The sequence below is a fragment of the Trichoplax adhaerens genome, genomic scaffold (genome assembly GCF_000150275.1).
Source record: "Trichoplax adhaerens TRIADscaffold_1 genomic scaffold, whole genome shotgun sequence".
NCBI lineage: Eukaryota > Metazoa > Placozoa > Uniplacotomia > Trichoplacea > Trichoplacidae > Trichoplax > Trichoplax adhaerens.
In genome coordinates this window covers 2,650,371-2,667,912 of record NW_002060943.1, presented here as the reverse complement: position 1 = coordinate 2,667,912, position 17,542 = coordinate 2,650,371, and the positions used below count along the sequence as shown (strand labels likewise).

General features: G+C 31.6%; 2 protein-coding genes across 2 annotated transcripts; both read right to left on the bottom strand.

The window, feature by feature from the left end:
- Positions 1-1,001: 1,001 nt before the first annotated feature.
- Positions 1,002-12,675, bottom strand: TRIADDRAFT_51545 (uncharacterized protein; the record flags this gene model as incomplete). Its single annotated transcript, XM_002107704.1, has 20 exons — positions 1,002-1,304; positions 1,607-1,798; positions 1,926-2,102; positions 2,421-2,561; positions 2,946-3,122; positions 3,235-3,404; positions 3,492-3,642; positions 3,745-4,092; positions 4,168-4,350; positions 5,031-5,204; positions 5,453-5,575; positions 5,935-6,091; positions 6,252-6,442; positions 6,647-6,977; positions 8,127-8,566; positions 8,988-9,139; positions 9,291-9,416; positions 10,441-10,668; positions 11,107-11,142; positions 12,369-12,675. 20 exons carry the CDS (start codon positions 12,673-12,675, stop codon positions 1,002-1,004), a joined length of 4,107 nt encoding a protein of 1,368 aa, XP_002107740.1.
- A 2,419-nt stretch (positions 12,676-15,094) lies between these two features.
- On the bottom strand, positions 15,095-16,313 carry TRIADDRAFT_51544 (uncharacterized protein; the record flags this gene model as incomplete). The annotated part of the gene is made up of 2 exons (XM_002107703.1): positions 15,095-15,350; positions 16,219-16,313. 2 exons carry the CDS (start codon positions 16,311-16,313, stop codon positions 15,095-15,097), a joined length of 351 nt encoding a protein of 116 aa, XP_002107739.1.
- Positions 16,314-17,542: the final 1,229 nt, after the last annotated feature.

Sequence of the window (17,542 nt, the reverse complement as noted above, 5' to 3'; positions counted from 1 at the left end):
TTGTTTTTGTATTAAATGAAAGTTTAGCCTCGATTAGAGTATTAACACGATTGACATTCCGGTCTATTAAAGGCTGTGGTTTGATGTCTATTTTCTGTAAATCTATTCTTACGCACTGATTTTAAGGCGTAATGATTTGTTGTTTGGTGGACAATTATGGCAGATTGCAATGAGTAATTTCGGTATTTTACAAGCTTTTGTTATGCTACATCATTGTATTAAGGAAAATAATATTCGCTATTAGAAATTATGATTAGGTTGTCACTTTCTGAGATTGTTTGTCATAGCTTTACAGTGTTATGCACAATAGCAAGCCCCAATATGCGTAATCTACAAATGCAGTCAAGCAATAACTGTTGCTACTGATGCATCCTTTAAATTTTATAAAATTATTGGACACTTATGCTGAACGAATGTCACCATACTACCTTATTACGTGAAATTGGAATATACGCACGTCATTATTGTAGCTGTCTATTTAGCTTTATTCAATATGAAGTTGTTTACGCACTGAATGTTTGTTAGCCTTATTGATAAAAGCAGCTGTACACTCAGCCGCTTCCATACGCATACTAGTACCGTATCAGGTTAATCAAAATAATTTCTAATTTCATGCATAAATGGTATTAAACCATTCAGTTTTGATGACGTTAGATGGATTAGAGAATTAATTTAGCTCCGTAATTATCCAATTAATATGCCAGTTTTATATCATATCGTTAAAATGGTTACATGTATTTGAGTTATAATTATTAATCCATTAAGCGCAAATTTATGAACTGGTAGTGCTTAGGCGTATTATAATTTGATAAATTACCCTAATAACAAATTTAAAGTACCTTCTTAAAAAGAAAGAAATCTTCTTAGTTTATCTACCGCTGTATTAATAACGTACTTAACATTACCCATATTTTTAATCGTAGTTTTTAATAACGAAAATTGCATTTAATCTTTTCATCTTAAATGTACAGTATTTGATAACCCGGATAACATTTAATAGTTCATTTAATCATCGCATTAGTAACCGGCTTAATGATACCGTATTCTTTGTCAAAACTTTGGCAGATAAACAGCGATTGATCAGAATTACCATTTAATCTCCAAATCTTAATATATGGTGACTGAATGACCTGGACTAGCTTTAGTGTTAATTTATTATAAAAATAAATTTTACATGTCAGCTTTTCGATGACCACCAAAAATTGATATGGCCATAAATTTTCAATATAATTAATATCAGCTTTAAATACAGCTGTAGCATCTCGGTAGCCCTTCATTAGAATTCGACCATTAAGAGTGAACATCTAAAATGTGAATAAGAAAGATACACTATCAGAGAATTGAATTACTGATCATTAGTTAATTTTATGTTTAGTTAATACGTATATCTACAGAATGATCAACTAGACATTGAAGTATTCATAATGGACCGTTATGTCTTCTTCTTTGACTAGAAGATAGCATTCTTTATTTCCCTGGCAATAATTAATCTAAAGATAATCCATTTGATAAATTAAACTTCTGACGACAATTTAATCATTACTATTCAAAAAATAGAAAATTTTAATTATCATGAATAATGGAATTAAAAGTTGTCACTACTTACAAAGCTATCGGTATCACTTTGCCCAAAAGTATCAATCATGGAATCCTTTTTCCATGCTGATGTAACGATATTTAGATCGCTGGTCATTTCATTAATAGGAAGGGATATTTTGCAGGCTATTCCATCATTTTTGTCATATTGATACGGTTTCATTAATTGTATGTCAGTTAAAGCCTGACCGATTTTATAATGCTACATTTTTGGAAAGCAAGTACATCATGAAAAATAAGAGGAGAAACGTTAAGGAAGTACGCTGTCATAGCATAGCTCTAATAGTAGCTCCAATTCATATAACAATTATACAAAGTGCATTCATTACCTTGATGATACTTTGACTGTTGTTTAATGATATTTGATGAGTAACAAGATTACCATCATCAAAATGGAGAATATTCAAATCTCGATAAAATTCACTTTCGGTATCTCTGTAGACTTTTAGATCGCAGGTATGGTAATTTATTTTCATAATTATGATTTGTTGACAATCATTTAGATACTGAGTGTGTATGCATATATCCATGAATAAAGAAAAAGCAAGCTGTTACTTTGGTTAGTATTGCAAAGACGTTCTCGAATATATTTTTGACGTCTATAATGATATTTCTATTTATATGAACCTTATCAATGAAATGAATTTTAAGCCAATTTAATGAACTTAGCAGGTATCGAATCATTTATAAACGGTCAATTTGATAGAATGTATCTCAGACTCGTTACGGTATAAATAATGACGACTGATTACGATTAATCAAGTTTACCACAACTCCCTAATCAAATATTGAGAATAAATTAAAGCATAATTAAATGTATTTACCCTAGCTTGAAGTATAAAAATCAAACTTTTATCGAATTTTCTGAATCTCGACTTTACTATCCATATATTATGAGGCTTTTCAGGTAAAATATATTTGATTTCTTGCATCCGTTTCATTGCGTAAAAGATTCCGTAGAGCAACTGTAAGATAGAATGATATTCAAATTCACTAATAGATAATCTGCAAATTTATACTCGTATATTAACAGTCTTTCTACTAACACTTACAAATGATTGCTACCGATTAAATGGCATTATCATTTTGTTAAATTATATTCATATCTTCATTACTAGCACGATAGAATGAGCTTGTCCAATTTTTACTACTCTAATTATGTCAAATTAATTTGATTAAACGCTAAATTTATAATTTCTGAACGCTATGTAAATTAAATATTAAACTGCTCTAATGTTGTGACGTTGATCAAATTATCATCTAGATGATATCTCCAGGATACCAGGAACAATAAGTCACAAATGCAAGTAAAATAGGGATGATAGTCGTACCGCACATTTTCTAATTACCTTGCTGAAGATAATATGCCAGTGATCTGTTGGACAATCTTTTATGCAATCGTTACAATCACATTCGTATATTTGTACTAGGATAACTGCCTCCATATCATCATGTAGGATACATTGCTTGTAATTTTGTTTTAATTTATATTCCGAAATTAGCTTAAAATTCTCTCCTCGATAGATCTATTAGTATATAAATATATATACATACACATGTAAACAGAATATACAAGTTAAATTCATCCACAATTGAGCATTTTACCGAATAACAGCTACGCGTATTTTGAAAGCTCACCCTTAAATTGGAATTTTTATACCGTTTGTTTATTACCAATTGGACTGCATGGGGAATATTATTTATAAATGCATGATTAGAATAAGCTATCAATTCCTCATTGTAATTTAGCTTTTGCTGATCTTGGATCAATGTTGCGGATGATATAGGCTGCCAGCTTAGATCTTTTGCTATTACAAAAATGAGTGAATATAATAAGATAATCGAATCGCAGTGGGATTAAGGGTAATTAAGACATTAACAATTAAATCTAATACCTTGCAAATCATAACGATATAATCTAGAAGGTGGTATTGGATCATAAATGAATAGATGATAACTATCAGGTATAAACATTAAATCCCGATAATATTGTATACAATCAATGGATGTAAAGGCGCTAAAATTCCGAGAGGCTAATTTAAACACCTAAAATAAGCAAGAACAGAACATCAATTGGATACGTATAATAGCCGATTTACGAATCTGATCTCTTACAAAGGCATAATACTTGTAGTAGAATAAACTAACCTTTAATTGTTCACCTTGGGTGTGCACAGCAATAAATTGATGATCATCAGATGTTACAATATCATTAATACTTTTATCACATAGGTAGATTGGTTGAAAAGAACGAGCAAATTCTTTGACAAAATCATGTCTGCCATTAGTAATATTATGTAAGGCTATGTAACCCAAAATGTGTTGATAAGCAGCGACTATTGCGATACCATTTTTATCAATCAATTTTATACAGGCCAAACCAAAACCATACTTTAATTTAAGATCACTGCTAGGTAAATATTTACCATCACGTTGCTGAATATATATAGGCATAATATATGATGACTGAAATTGCAGATTTTCCGCATCACGTATCTATAAAAAGTCCATTTTCAATGTTACTGGAAAGTTAACTAAAATTAAAAACTATAGCAAATTGTAATTCCTTACATCAACCAGGCACTCATTAACCCACATTCTTTCTTCACCTTTCGACCTTCTATTATCATAATATTTTCCGTACCATACGAGAATTTTGCAACTACTTTCAATAAATTGGCATGTATTAATACTCTCCGAACTGGTTATTGTTTTACATATCTGGCAGATGCTATCTCCTGTAACCATCCAAATCTGAAAAAAATGACAGATTTCGATAATCAGGCTATTCATACCTACTGATAAAACCTATGTTTATTTAGATTAAATGATTTAAGTGCACGTATGACGTACTATCATTTACGATATCAGATGGTTGTATCTTAGACCTAATTATACTAAAATGATCTCATTGTGAATTTTCTTAAAGATATAGTTGTTATATGCATAAAATATAGAAATGTCAGCTATTGCGTAAGCTTTGCTATAAAGAATGACACAATCATTAAGTTTTAAATATTAAAATATTTAGTGACATTTACCAGCACAGTAAGCACCCTTTTACGGGTACACGAAGTAAATAATACTTACTAGAAAAATAATACAATACGTATAGAATATGAAACTATTAAAATATTTACTTTCGGACACTTTAATCATTTGAAGTGTTCTTGATATTATTACTGTATTTGTACATTGACACTATAACTCTATTTTGATGTGATACTACTATTATATTAAACAAATAATGAGCTGAGGATAGATTTTCTAAATTATTTTATTGCTTCTAAGGATATATAAGGCCATCAAACGATTCTGTATAGTTTGAATTTATTATAGATCACTAGATGCGTAACAATACTTGAGTTCTTTGCTTTATTTAACTTCGAAAGTAGCCTAAATTTCTAATTTAGGTTATCAAATGCATGACTTACATTGACATTTTTCCGATTAGATACAGTCATCAGAATATATCGATCTTCCGCTAATACTGGGCAAAATTCTAGAAAACTGCCCTCGATGGTTGGACTTTTCGAACCATCCTTGGAGGTAAAGTTGAGCTGCTGCCCTGTAGCAATACTATATACCACCCAATTCATGACAAAAGTCTACAATAAATGAGAATAAATTATTTAACAATGTTGAAGTAATACGATGTGGCAAAATTATACGTATTCAAAATCGATATTACAGGAATTTCTCGCTTAATATTAGAAGATTAACATAATTGAATAACTGACAGATTTAAAAGCGCAGGTCTATACATTAGCGGAATAAGGTTTGAAATATCACCTGGGAAATTATGAGTGTTCTAATCATTAAGAAATAATTATAAAAATCTTTAATCATGACTTACATCCTCATCCTTTTTCATGGAATATGCAATAATTTTTCCATCAGGAGAAATACGTATTTTTGCAATAAGTTTATTAGGTAATGGTAAGTTAAATATAGTCTTTGAGGTTTCATAATCAACGATCTGTCACGAAGAATATATGTAAGGTATAACTTATTTAAATTATTTCTAATCCTTTTGAAGTATTAAAAAAGGAACTTCATTTATAATGACGCATCAAATTATTTACTGAGTTGTAAATTATATCATAATCTATTTTCAGTATAATTTTCTAATGTGCAGTATGCACCTGATCTTGTTATCAATAATGTATTGATTATGCTCGGGCTACAGGTAGGTCAGAAAACTCGAATAAAATTTAAATTATAGAAGCCACTGGTTAGTATTTAAAACAAACTCATCTTATGATTGCATTGAGTTATTATTATTCTTATCTACACGCCACTAGCCCGGACTAGCATGATATTAAAGGACTTTATTACCGTAATACAACATTCGTGCGTCTTATTCAGATCATTATAGATGATGTTTAATTTTCCATATTTAAGGCTTGAGCATCTTGGTACAACTTCATTTAAAGTTGTACACAGAGTCTTTGATGCCATCCATGCGCTATACTTGACTTTATTTTGCGGATACCTAAATTATTCAATCAATTATGAAGCACATTTATTTGCAACTATTTAATAGATGATAAAGTGGAGATGTACTGTATATATATATATATATATATATATATATATACATTTATAAATTATAGATAGAATAGCTTAATTTTAAACTATTGCAGAAAAATTACGTTGTTATCATCCAGTAACGACTAATTCCACGAATGGTATTTTCACATGCTAGTTGAAGTGCTCTAGATATAATCCAACTCTTGCTTTCATTAGTATTTAACAGAAATTGAATAAAATCCATTGTTTCCATATCTGCATAAGATTCATATTGGCGTAATGAAGTTAGAAGTTCTTGATATTGTAGAGAATTCTATGAGATATGATAAATCGATGCATTAGCGTAGGAATATTCTATAGATATGTAGAATATTTTCATTGCTAAATTTTTCATGAATTATACGCTTAAAAGCATATGAGCTCGTAAAAAGAAATTGATTAGATAAAATTAAAACTCTGAAAATCTGTATCATAAATTTAGAATTATATGTTAGGCATTTATGAAGGGATTCCTCACCTCCTTTTGCTTGTCTAAATATTTGATATAATCTTCTAAATCTAGCTGTAAATTAAACAAAGTCTTGAAAATTTTAAATTTAGACGTCATCCAGTTAAAATCAGCCATTAGCGTTCGAAGTAATACATCAGCATGTGCTTGAATGGCATGATAAACTAGATTTTGATAGAAGTAACCATCATTTGGATAGGTGCCCCATTGACCTTGGCAATGATAAAAATAGTGTTGCACTAATGTTTGATTCATATTTTCCCAGTAAACTTTGTTTGATAGCTGAGGATCATGCGATTGTTGAAGATAATCAACCATTAAATCATGCAAGATGCAGTAACTAATAGAATGAAAAGCGAGGCAAGTTAATAATGGAATATTTAATGACTGCTATTGTAAAAAGTGCTTAAACTTCTGTCACGAAGTGACTTTTGGCATCTAATTCTTTAACAATTTATCTTATTTTCGTTAGATGATTTTACTTTGATATTTGTTGAGTTTACCGTTGTCTAAGACGTTGTGTATTCTTTGTAAATAAATGCATAGTTTTATAATATTATCTATGAATTGAAAATTAATATTTATGTCGATTTACTATAAACTTCCTGACTTTTCAATAAAGTTTAGGTTTAGTTTTGTATAAAGAGAAATTAGTAGCGTTACAAGTAATATAATTTAATTCTTCCTCCTGAGGATGATGTCGGGAAGAAATAACCCAACAATTGGCTCATTATGTTGTATTTCTAGTTTTACTTTAATTTGTCATGTTAAAAATTTAGATTTGTACCGTGGGGAAAAATCTGATAGTAGACTAACAGTATTAGATTTCTTGTAGTAGATTTAAATTTCGTCGTTGTTACAAATTTAGATTTTGCAACATTTATATTATTCATTGATTTATCAAATAGTAGATTAGACGATACAAAAAGTAATACTGTCAATATTAATTTCCTTTACGTACCGTATGCAAGCAAAACAGTAAACATTTTTGATTAATAAATTAATTAGCAGCCTGTAAATTTCTATATTAAATGTAGGAATTAGCTATGGCTGTTGCTAGGTCTCAATAGATTTTCACTTAATGCTGAAATTTTTTGATTTATAAACACGAAAAGCCTGTAAAACCAGATAGCGCTCGTAAATCAGATCAATAGATGTTCCTATATACTTGTCTACTAGAAGCCAAGTAAATTATTTATGATTCAAGGTTTGTACTTTATCCTTGGATGTAATATCATAAAATTTAATAGTTGATAAATTGATTAGTTTAAATAATTATGATATAAACTTAGGGCTTAAGATCCTCGCATGTATTATGATAATAATCATGATGACAAACAGCAAGCGTAGAAATTACTGTAAAGTTTCCATGATGTAAGCACACAAGAATGGAATTTTATCAATTAAATACTGAAGCGAATTACGCTTGAATGTTTAAGATCAAATGATATTTTCCGTGCAAGCAACTTTGTTAATTCTTTTGTCTTACCCATTGGTCTCAATAAATCGTAGTAGACTTTTATTACGGAATTCTTGCAATAGAGATATTGTACTACATTCATTCTGCTTCCACAGCGACATGATCGAACCGATAGGAATTTTAACCTTCTTAAAAACTCCAAGGAGAAGAAAACACTGTTTTTTTTTACCCTCCAATTCCTTGATACTTAAGGAAAACGTTCCAAATAAATTGAAATCATAGTTAGCTGGTAAGTCACCGATCTCTTTTTTTTCAATCACTTTGATAACACTTTCCCATTGCTTATCGGTTTGTAAATGTAAGCCACCTATTAATGCTATGGCTAATGGAAGTCCACCGCAACTCTCGATAGCTAAAGCAATATTTCGGTTATTATACAGAGACTGGAGATCTTGAATGTTTCTATTTTTTGCTAGGACTTTTATTGCCTCTTCATAAGTAAATCGATCCTAAATTCAAATGAGACGAAGATAAACATACCTTAGTTTAGTCATGGCCCCATTTAGAAATTTCTGCATAGGTACTTAAAAATTCTTCTGCATTCTAAATCAAGAATACTATGGCTATAGCATTCATTTAAGGCTAACGATAATTTAAATGATTAGAGTATTCTAAGCTACTTATAACTTCTTTAATTTTTTTATCACATTTCTACAATATTTTTCTACTAGTTTCAGATTAGGTATAACTAGAAGTAAAGATTCTTTATAACGGTAGGATATATATTTTATTTTTAGATAATCAAAGCAATTTATCGGTTCTAATTTATATTGCATTAATGCTATAGCAAATTCTCGTACAAAAAACATTGAAAACAACATTTAATTTCGCGAATAATAGCTACAGCTATGTATAAATTCCCCTACATACCGAAGCTGAAATACATTTGTAGTGAAGTTTATTTTCGGGATGAAAAAAACGCGAAGTTGCAATAGATTTCGTAGCAAATCTTAAATAATTGTAATGGCTCTTTTGCCAAATATCGTCAAATATAAATAGAATGTTATTTTTGTCTTGATTTTCTATGAGAGATAACAGTATAGGAAATGACTATGATAAGAGAAGCACCGATAGGCTAGATATTCAGTAAACAAATTCAAGAGAATATGCTAAAATTGCGTTCGATAATTATAATTGGAATCTAGAGAATGGGATTATTTAAATTAATAAAACCTTCGAAATATTGCTTAGCATAGGCATCGATTTCTTCTAAATTTTGAGGTGGTTCTTTCCAAGTAACTCCAATCTTAATGCATAAACTCTTTAGTATAGTAAACAGCTTATCCTTTCCAATATCACCTAATTTTCAAAAGCCATAATATTGTTAAATTTGATCTATCGTCGGTAAAAGCGTAATTTTCTAATCATTGGCTGCTTTCAATGATAAGCTTTTTTGTAACAAATTAGGGTAGCAAAATATTTGAGTAGGCCCGAATTGCAACCTGAACTTATCGCTTATTCGTACATATTACTCTCTAATTTCGTCTCCGCCTAGGTAACTTATTCAAATTATATACAAGTTTATAGCTAAATATAAAGCTTTGTGTCGGTTAATTAAAGATCAATTTATTTTAAAAATTAGCAATTAACTAATCTTACAGTACATTTAATGCCGCCAAATGCTATCATCAACAAGCCACGAAAGCAACCAATTTACGCTTACGTATATTATTTTATTATTATAGGATATTTAATGTAGTTCAAAAGCAATTTCAGTTAGAAAACATATTAATAAAAGTAATCTTCTTCATCTCATTTATGTAATTATGAACTGATTACCTAGAGTAGAATATTCGATCCATTTAAAGATTAATGTCGATTATTAAATTAGTAAAAAACTTAATGTATATCTGCTATAGAACATCTTTCAAGGTTAAAAATGCAAGATCTTCCAGGAAATTATTTTAAACTTATTTCTGCTGTAAAGAATTTGATGTAGGTGAAGGTTAATGTCTACCAGCTAGAGTATTAACCAGATCAATTTCTATCTGCTGTGAAGCATTTAATATAATTAAGAGTACTATTTGAGCGTTAATTTTTCATTTTTATCGTATTTAACTTGATTCTAATCCGATTTACGGTGTCGATAGTTAATGATCAATATCGAATAAGAACTTACTAAGAAATCTAATTTTGTGCTTAAATCTTGTTAATTGAAATAGATCCTTATTTGTTACTCGCTTTCACTGTGAAAACTTAAAAGCAAATTTTTTATGTCATGATCGATTAAGAAAATGATTTATAAAACTAGAATTGGCATCGGTCTAGCAGCTAAGTGGGCATCAATGACGATCCTAATTTGCAGTACAGTTCATTTAGTTACCTAGTTTAGCCCAGTAGACACCATGAGATTGAAAATATCCTTGTTCAAACACCATCCTGACAGACTGGCATACAGCAATTGTTTTGCCACAGCCAGCCATCCCATGTATTAGAAGATGACCTTGCGAATTATCGATATCCTTCAAATGGCTACAAATTTTATCAACAAAAGTTTGGCGTACTATATAGTGACTTTCGGGAGTTGGAGGAAGATCTCGTAGCAAATAGGCTAACAAGGAAAAAACAAGATTGTTAGGATATGAGGAATATTAAAGCTATATCTTTCTTGACATTGTAGAATAAGAGGCTAAATGATGCACTTTCTACAATTATTCCGTAAATTTTACAAATCAAAAAATTATTCAACTGTATTAATGTACGGTATGCTAAAATCCTAAATATAAATTGATTCCTTCCATGCAACAAGGCGTGCTTTCTTTCGGTTAATTATTATATTAATCCTAGACATTTGATTGCAATTTTGAATTATTTCTAGATTATACGTTGATTAGTACGATAGTAGAAATCATAGGCGTTTTCTCGCCTCTTCATGGTAGGTATAGAGAATGTAGCACGGCTTTATAACCTTTCTACCCTTGCACTTGTATTCATAAAATAGGCTGCTCCTAATTATAAATTCGATATCAAAAATTAATGAAATAAACACCTGAATTAGTCGGCTTTCCTTTCTCATTCTCATCTTCTATTTAAAATAAACGAAAATATAGGATAGGTTAGTATTGAATTCCTATAACTAAAAGTAATACTTCCGATAGGTGTATCCGATTAATCAATACACACGCACATCAGAAGAATTGAAATTCGAATAAATTGGATACCCCAAAATGGTGGACAAGCTTACAGTACTTTATCTATCAACATATTGATTGCTATTGAAACATTTAGTCTAGAATTGCGTAAGGCTAATCGATTGATTTATTCTCAATCTGTTTAAGCTTCTATTATCCTATTTTAATGGAGTTCTATTTTACTGTAATTTTATGCAGTTTTAATGCATTGATATTATAGAGACATATCATCAAGTTAGGCGATAGAATTAGCTACTAGTAGCAGTCTTATCCAAATTGCATTTACAAACATATTAAAAATGTCTCAATGCACGAGAAATTTTAGCTCACCAACGCGTATTTTATAATTTCTACAGTAAATTATCCTACTATTCCAGTTACACATTAATCAATACTAGAGCTACATATTGGTATAAATCGGTTTTTTCCTTCAATAAATTGAAACTTACTCATCTTTCCTGGAACTTCTAATAATTCTACTGCATAATATTCTGGTTAATGTAGCACTATCTATAGTCAAATTTGGGTTAGTACACTCATAATCAGGAATATCGTAATCATGCATAGCACTTAACCTTCTCTTTTCTTTTCTACAAAATTGAAACTTGCTCGTCTATTCTGAAATGTATCAGTAAGCAACCCTCTATACGACTATAAAATTGTAGTGTTGTTTTGGGTGAAAACCATGCACTACTATTTGTTGATTTCTAAGCTACTACAAATTCATTTCCTCCTTCAAAAGTAAATTCTACTCGGTTGGTCTACAACGTATAAATACTCTACAGCTAAGAAATTATAGCATCATTCCAGTACAATTTTTGCAAACACTGTTATTACATAACAGTGTTTGTAATTTTTCTCTTTCAGCAGAATAAATTTCATTCAGCTATTCTGCTAATATCCTTCACTAATAGCAACCTGTAGCATTACTCTAATGAGATTTTATGAAGCATAACAATAGTGCATCGTTGGATATTCTCTTTCTACAAAAATAAATTTACTCCATCATTCGATCATTACGGTATCACATTCGCTGTTACTAGCAACTTTGAACATTTTTCAGGTCGAATTGTTGAGAAAATAGTTGTTTTAGTCATCACGGAGCTACAACATATTTTACCTGCTCTACGTCGCAATTCTGCTTCATTTTGCAATGCTTCACCAAATTCTTGTACTGTTATAGCTCCATGTTCTTGCAAAGTATCACAGAGGTGAAAGAAATCTTGATCGGCTCGAAACTTGAGGATTTTAATAAAGTTATAAATCATTTCTTTATTGGTTCGGAATGAATTTAATTCATCGACTTCTTCATTCGATAGGACTTGTCTAGCTCTTAAATCAATCAAAAACTGTTGTAATGGGATATCAGTAATCATTTTAGGATAATTTCTCTCAATCACGGTCTCTATGTAGTGACTGAGCCCCATTTTGTAGCTGGTATATCACTATAATCTCCACTTTGGTCAAGAATATAAATAAGAAAGGCAGTCAAAAATCTGCAATCTAGAGCAAATTGAGAACTACGTTGGGTAAGTTTAATCCATTTTTAGGCTACTCATATTTAATTATGATATCTACTTGTTCCACAATAGCATTCGGTCAAATTTTTCGTCTTGCTTGTTATAGCATAACAAACATTGACATCTTTTTTATTGGTATAGTCAACTAGTAAGGCTATCTTATTCGATAGCATGTCAAAGATTGGCCATATTATCGATCCATCTTGAATAACAAATCTCCTCAATGACTACGCCTATCTATCGTTAAGCTTGAAGGAAAACCCAAACCATATGATTTTATATATCTGTTCATCATCGTTGAGATTGCTTAATATATTGTAGTATAGAGGATAGTTGTATCGGTCAGTACTTGTCTCATTGTTTATATAGTAAGTAGGTTATTTAATCACATGATAGAAGCCCTAGAGCCATTAAGACTGCGTGCATAATACAACTTAATTAAGGAAACTAATATGATTACTCTTGATAGAGTTACTTTAAATTAGTTTAGAATCAGATGATGACAATTAATTTATTTGTATCTACTTTTTGCCTTGGTTATTATTGTCACTTTTGATTATTTATAGTAACAGGTAGACCTGCCGTCCAAATAAATGACCAGAAAAAATATCCCTCCCTATGCCAGTACGATACTTATTTAATGTAATGATTTCAACTTATTACAGAAGTTCAATGTTCAAGTTAAAACCCATACATTACCATTAATGAATGAATTGATTATAAATTATATTAAACATTCTAGCACCATTTTTCTACAGTAGTTACACGTGCAGTATTTGTCAATCTGATGTTGACGTATGGGTAGAGTTTCGAGAATAAAAGAGCAGATTCTCTTGTGTAGTAAATCCTACATGCGTCCTGTCGACGATAGTAATTGATGTTATAGCCATATTTTAACTCTGTAGAAGTAATTCCTGTACCATACTGTGTAATGCTGTAATAGCTTATAATGATTAAGATGTATTTTGTCAAACAGTCCATTTAATTTAATAATTAGATCTTAATAGATCAGAATCGTAGTCACCTTTATGGTTTCTATTTACAGCTAGCGGAAAGATTATATTATTTTAATCAACTAATTTGATTCAACTTCATCACTTTGCATTTGAAGGCTATAACAAATGCTTTAGGTTTCAGGCAATCGATTCTGTAGGTGCTTCATTTTGGCTTATAGCAATCTCGCAATAATCCAAAATGATGTAACATTGATAGCTTGTTTTCTTAAGTTGATCACTGTCTAAACTTATCTTGCATCAGGTAAACCCTGAAGAGATGAAAGATTGTGGTGATATCGAATACCCTGTAAGAATCGATATTACTATAATATAAAAGTCCTTATGTGAAGGGTATGTACATGAGGGAAATATTTAGCCATTTCATGTTGCGTATTCATTATTGATCCTTGCTTAAAGACAAGGTATTTAATAGTCACAATTGCAAATGCCAGTATATCTCTTTATAAACTAGATCATGTCAGACATAAGTAATGGAATGTGATTATACGCTTGTATCATATCCATCCAATAATTTCATATGTATGATAGAGATTAACAACTAACTTGTTCACTATACTTTATTAGTATATGATTTCGTACACAGAAATGCTAATACACCTGGTAATATGAGTATAAATATTTAATAATCCAATGTAAAAATTGTGCCATGTGTTATCGTTTTCATTCACAGGGCTGCTTATAGGGTTGTCAACAAGATAATATCCAAATTGTTACATATTCAAAATTTAGCGTTGAAAAAAATCGTTATAAAGATATTTGAACAATAGGTTGTACACTATAAAAGACATAAAGCTGCTTCAACTCTTTTCAAAATTTCGGAGATTCGCTAAGGAATAATTTTTTTAAAAGCAACTGCATTATGCCTCATAAAATAAAGGCGACCATTTTAATACAACTACAGCATAATTGCTATATTAGCCTAACGTAGCTAAAGTAGATGGTTTACAGATGCAATTTAGTAAAAGCTTGGGTTTAATCTGTACTCGCAGACTATAAATCGATAACATCATTTATAAGGAATTGGTACAATATATCACATTTTACCTACACATTGGTAGAAATTAGTGATGCTATTCATTTAAATAGATCTGAGCTACATTATAATTATGATTAAGCAATATACAATGGATGTTCACTAACTCCCGATCATTTATAAATTTGACCATTATGATCGTTGAAAATGATGGACAAGTTCCAACATTAATGGAGGCTATTTGTGTAGATATTGTGCCACAGCATTCATTGCCAGGCCTTAGCAACTAATAAGCAATGTTCTATCAATTTGAGTGTAGAAGTCGCTATGTGATCCTTCAGAATTTAAAATAAGCAGCTAATCGTGCCATGATCGATTGTGGCTGCTGCTGTTGTGTTAAAGGATCCGATAGCGCTGGTATTTCTTGTTCGTCATGGTTAAGGACTATAGCACTGTCTTTGTTACTATTATTCTCCTCTTCTTCCCTTAGTATTCTCTCAGCACGCCGACGGGCGACAGTCGGTTTCATAGCTAGAAAGATAGCTGCTCCAGTTATATTTACGAGGACCCTGATCGCAAATTCAAAACAATACCTATTAATTGATAGTGAGTTGTAGCTAAATAATTGCATATGCACATTATATTCCATTAGATATCTTGATGTAGATAGTCACAAAGACTAAGAGTACATATTGTGTGGGCTGATTACTTCCATTTTCTATTGGGTATTATTTCGCTAGTAATCCTATGCGAGAATATTATCTTGCGTATCAATGCTGTAGTTAAAGTCAGCATATAGATAGCCAAGGAAAATTAGAACTACCGTATGTTGACGATTGCCATTATGGACAACAGAGCATAACAGAATCTGAGGTACGGGGTTATCACTAACCTTGATATACTATGAGTGATGAATAACCTTATTAAGGTTTGCGCGTGTATGCAATCGCTGTAATGTGCAGTGGTGTAATCATAGTATAACTAATTGAATAGATGTTCATGTCTATGCGTATCTTGATACATACTGTAATTAACACGTAGTGCTGCCTGCATATTAAGATGCATCAATGTAGTCGAACATGGTATTATGTAGATTAATATGTATTTAGAGATAGCATGTACAGCATAAGATGTATGTTTTATATTGTATGGAGAGGAATTGGATGCAATAAGTGTAATAGAACCCTGATGCTTCACTAGTTCAATAAAGTTGTGCTCGTCTATAGTATAACACTATTCCTTTGCAGTTAATTTATCCTAGGGGTGAAATTAAAAATGCATCAACTACGATATATGAATTGTGCTTCCAATCAATTGTCATCCGGCAGCTCAGTAGAGTGGACTACTGTAAGAATATCGTGCGCGATTGTATACTGTATAGGCAAGTAAGCTCATGAATGGATCTTGCATAAAAGCTAGCATAACTCTGTCTATAATCGAGGTACAAATGCATGGCCTTACCAAATACCAGTGGTAAAAACTATGTATCTTATTCGTTTACGTAACGCTGGTGATAATTCAGAGGTTGCCTTGCGTTTATTCCCTTTATTGGCCATAACTTGAAGATTTCAGTCTAACAATCAATTCTACAACGACGCGTATGTCACATCCGTCGACCAAGATTTCAGTCTTGTACTGCGAGGCTTTTCATCTATAATGTCTACTCCAGTAACCAAGTATCATACATGTACAAATTAGGAAGAAGTTTGACAATGATGTTATCCTCTATAAGTAGATCAATTTCTATTTTAGAACGATCACGAATTAGCATGACAAAGAGTGAAGATACAAGGTTATATAGAAAGTGCCCAAAGTACATTGCCTTACTGCTAAGGCATGGACGACCGACTGCAAATTGTTGGAAATTTGTAGTAGTCAGTCCATCATCGCTAGGGAATAATACAGCTGTATTGTACATATGCCACTGTTGTAAAATTGCCTTACAAGCAACATAAACGATTCAAGTTTATCCTCTTGCCTATCTGACAAACTTACTTATTTGTTATGGCTTCTTGGAGGTGTTGATTCAATTGGAGAGTTTAGTTTTGTCTATGCAAGCAATGGCCATCCATTCCATCCATTCAATGTGGAGCGTGCACCATCTCTTCCACTGCTCTTGCGTGCTCCAATTACTCCCATCCCGACCGGGTGTGTGGTGTTACAGTACAGCCCAGTTGAGTACAGTATGAAGTACTCTGTGTTACAGTACACTGTACTGTACCGTCAGCGTGCTGACATACAGTACAGTACTGTACAGTACAGTACACTGTAATGATGAGTTGACTGCACCATGGCCAAGCACAGCAGATTTCATTACGCTGTACTGTACACTGTACTGTACACTGTACAGTACAGCGTGCTCACATACAGTACAGTACAGTACTATTATGATGAGTTGACTGCTCCATGGCCATGTACTGTACTGTAAAGTATACCAAATTTCAGAAGCAAGTTGCAAAACACTGCAATACGGTAGATGACACTTTCACCAGTAGAGTAGAAATTGAGTAGAATGATCAGAAAGAGGATTAAAAGCCTGCTTAATGCCCATGTTGGTGACCCATTTTACTCACTCGCTGGATGGTTCTTTTTTTACTGCAGATCGTGCCATTGGAGGGTCTGTGCCGTACAGTGTACAGTACAGGACTGGACGTACTAATACTGTAATCGTCAGGCAAAGTACTGTAATCGCACGTGGAGTGAGAACCCTTGCAACTGAGTCTAGTGCCCAATGTTAGCCAATGTCAACAGTATATTACTATACGGTACATACTATACCGCTGTA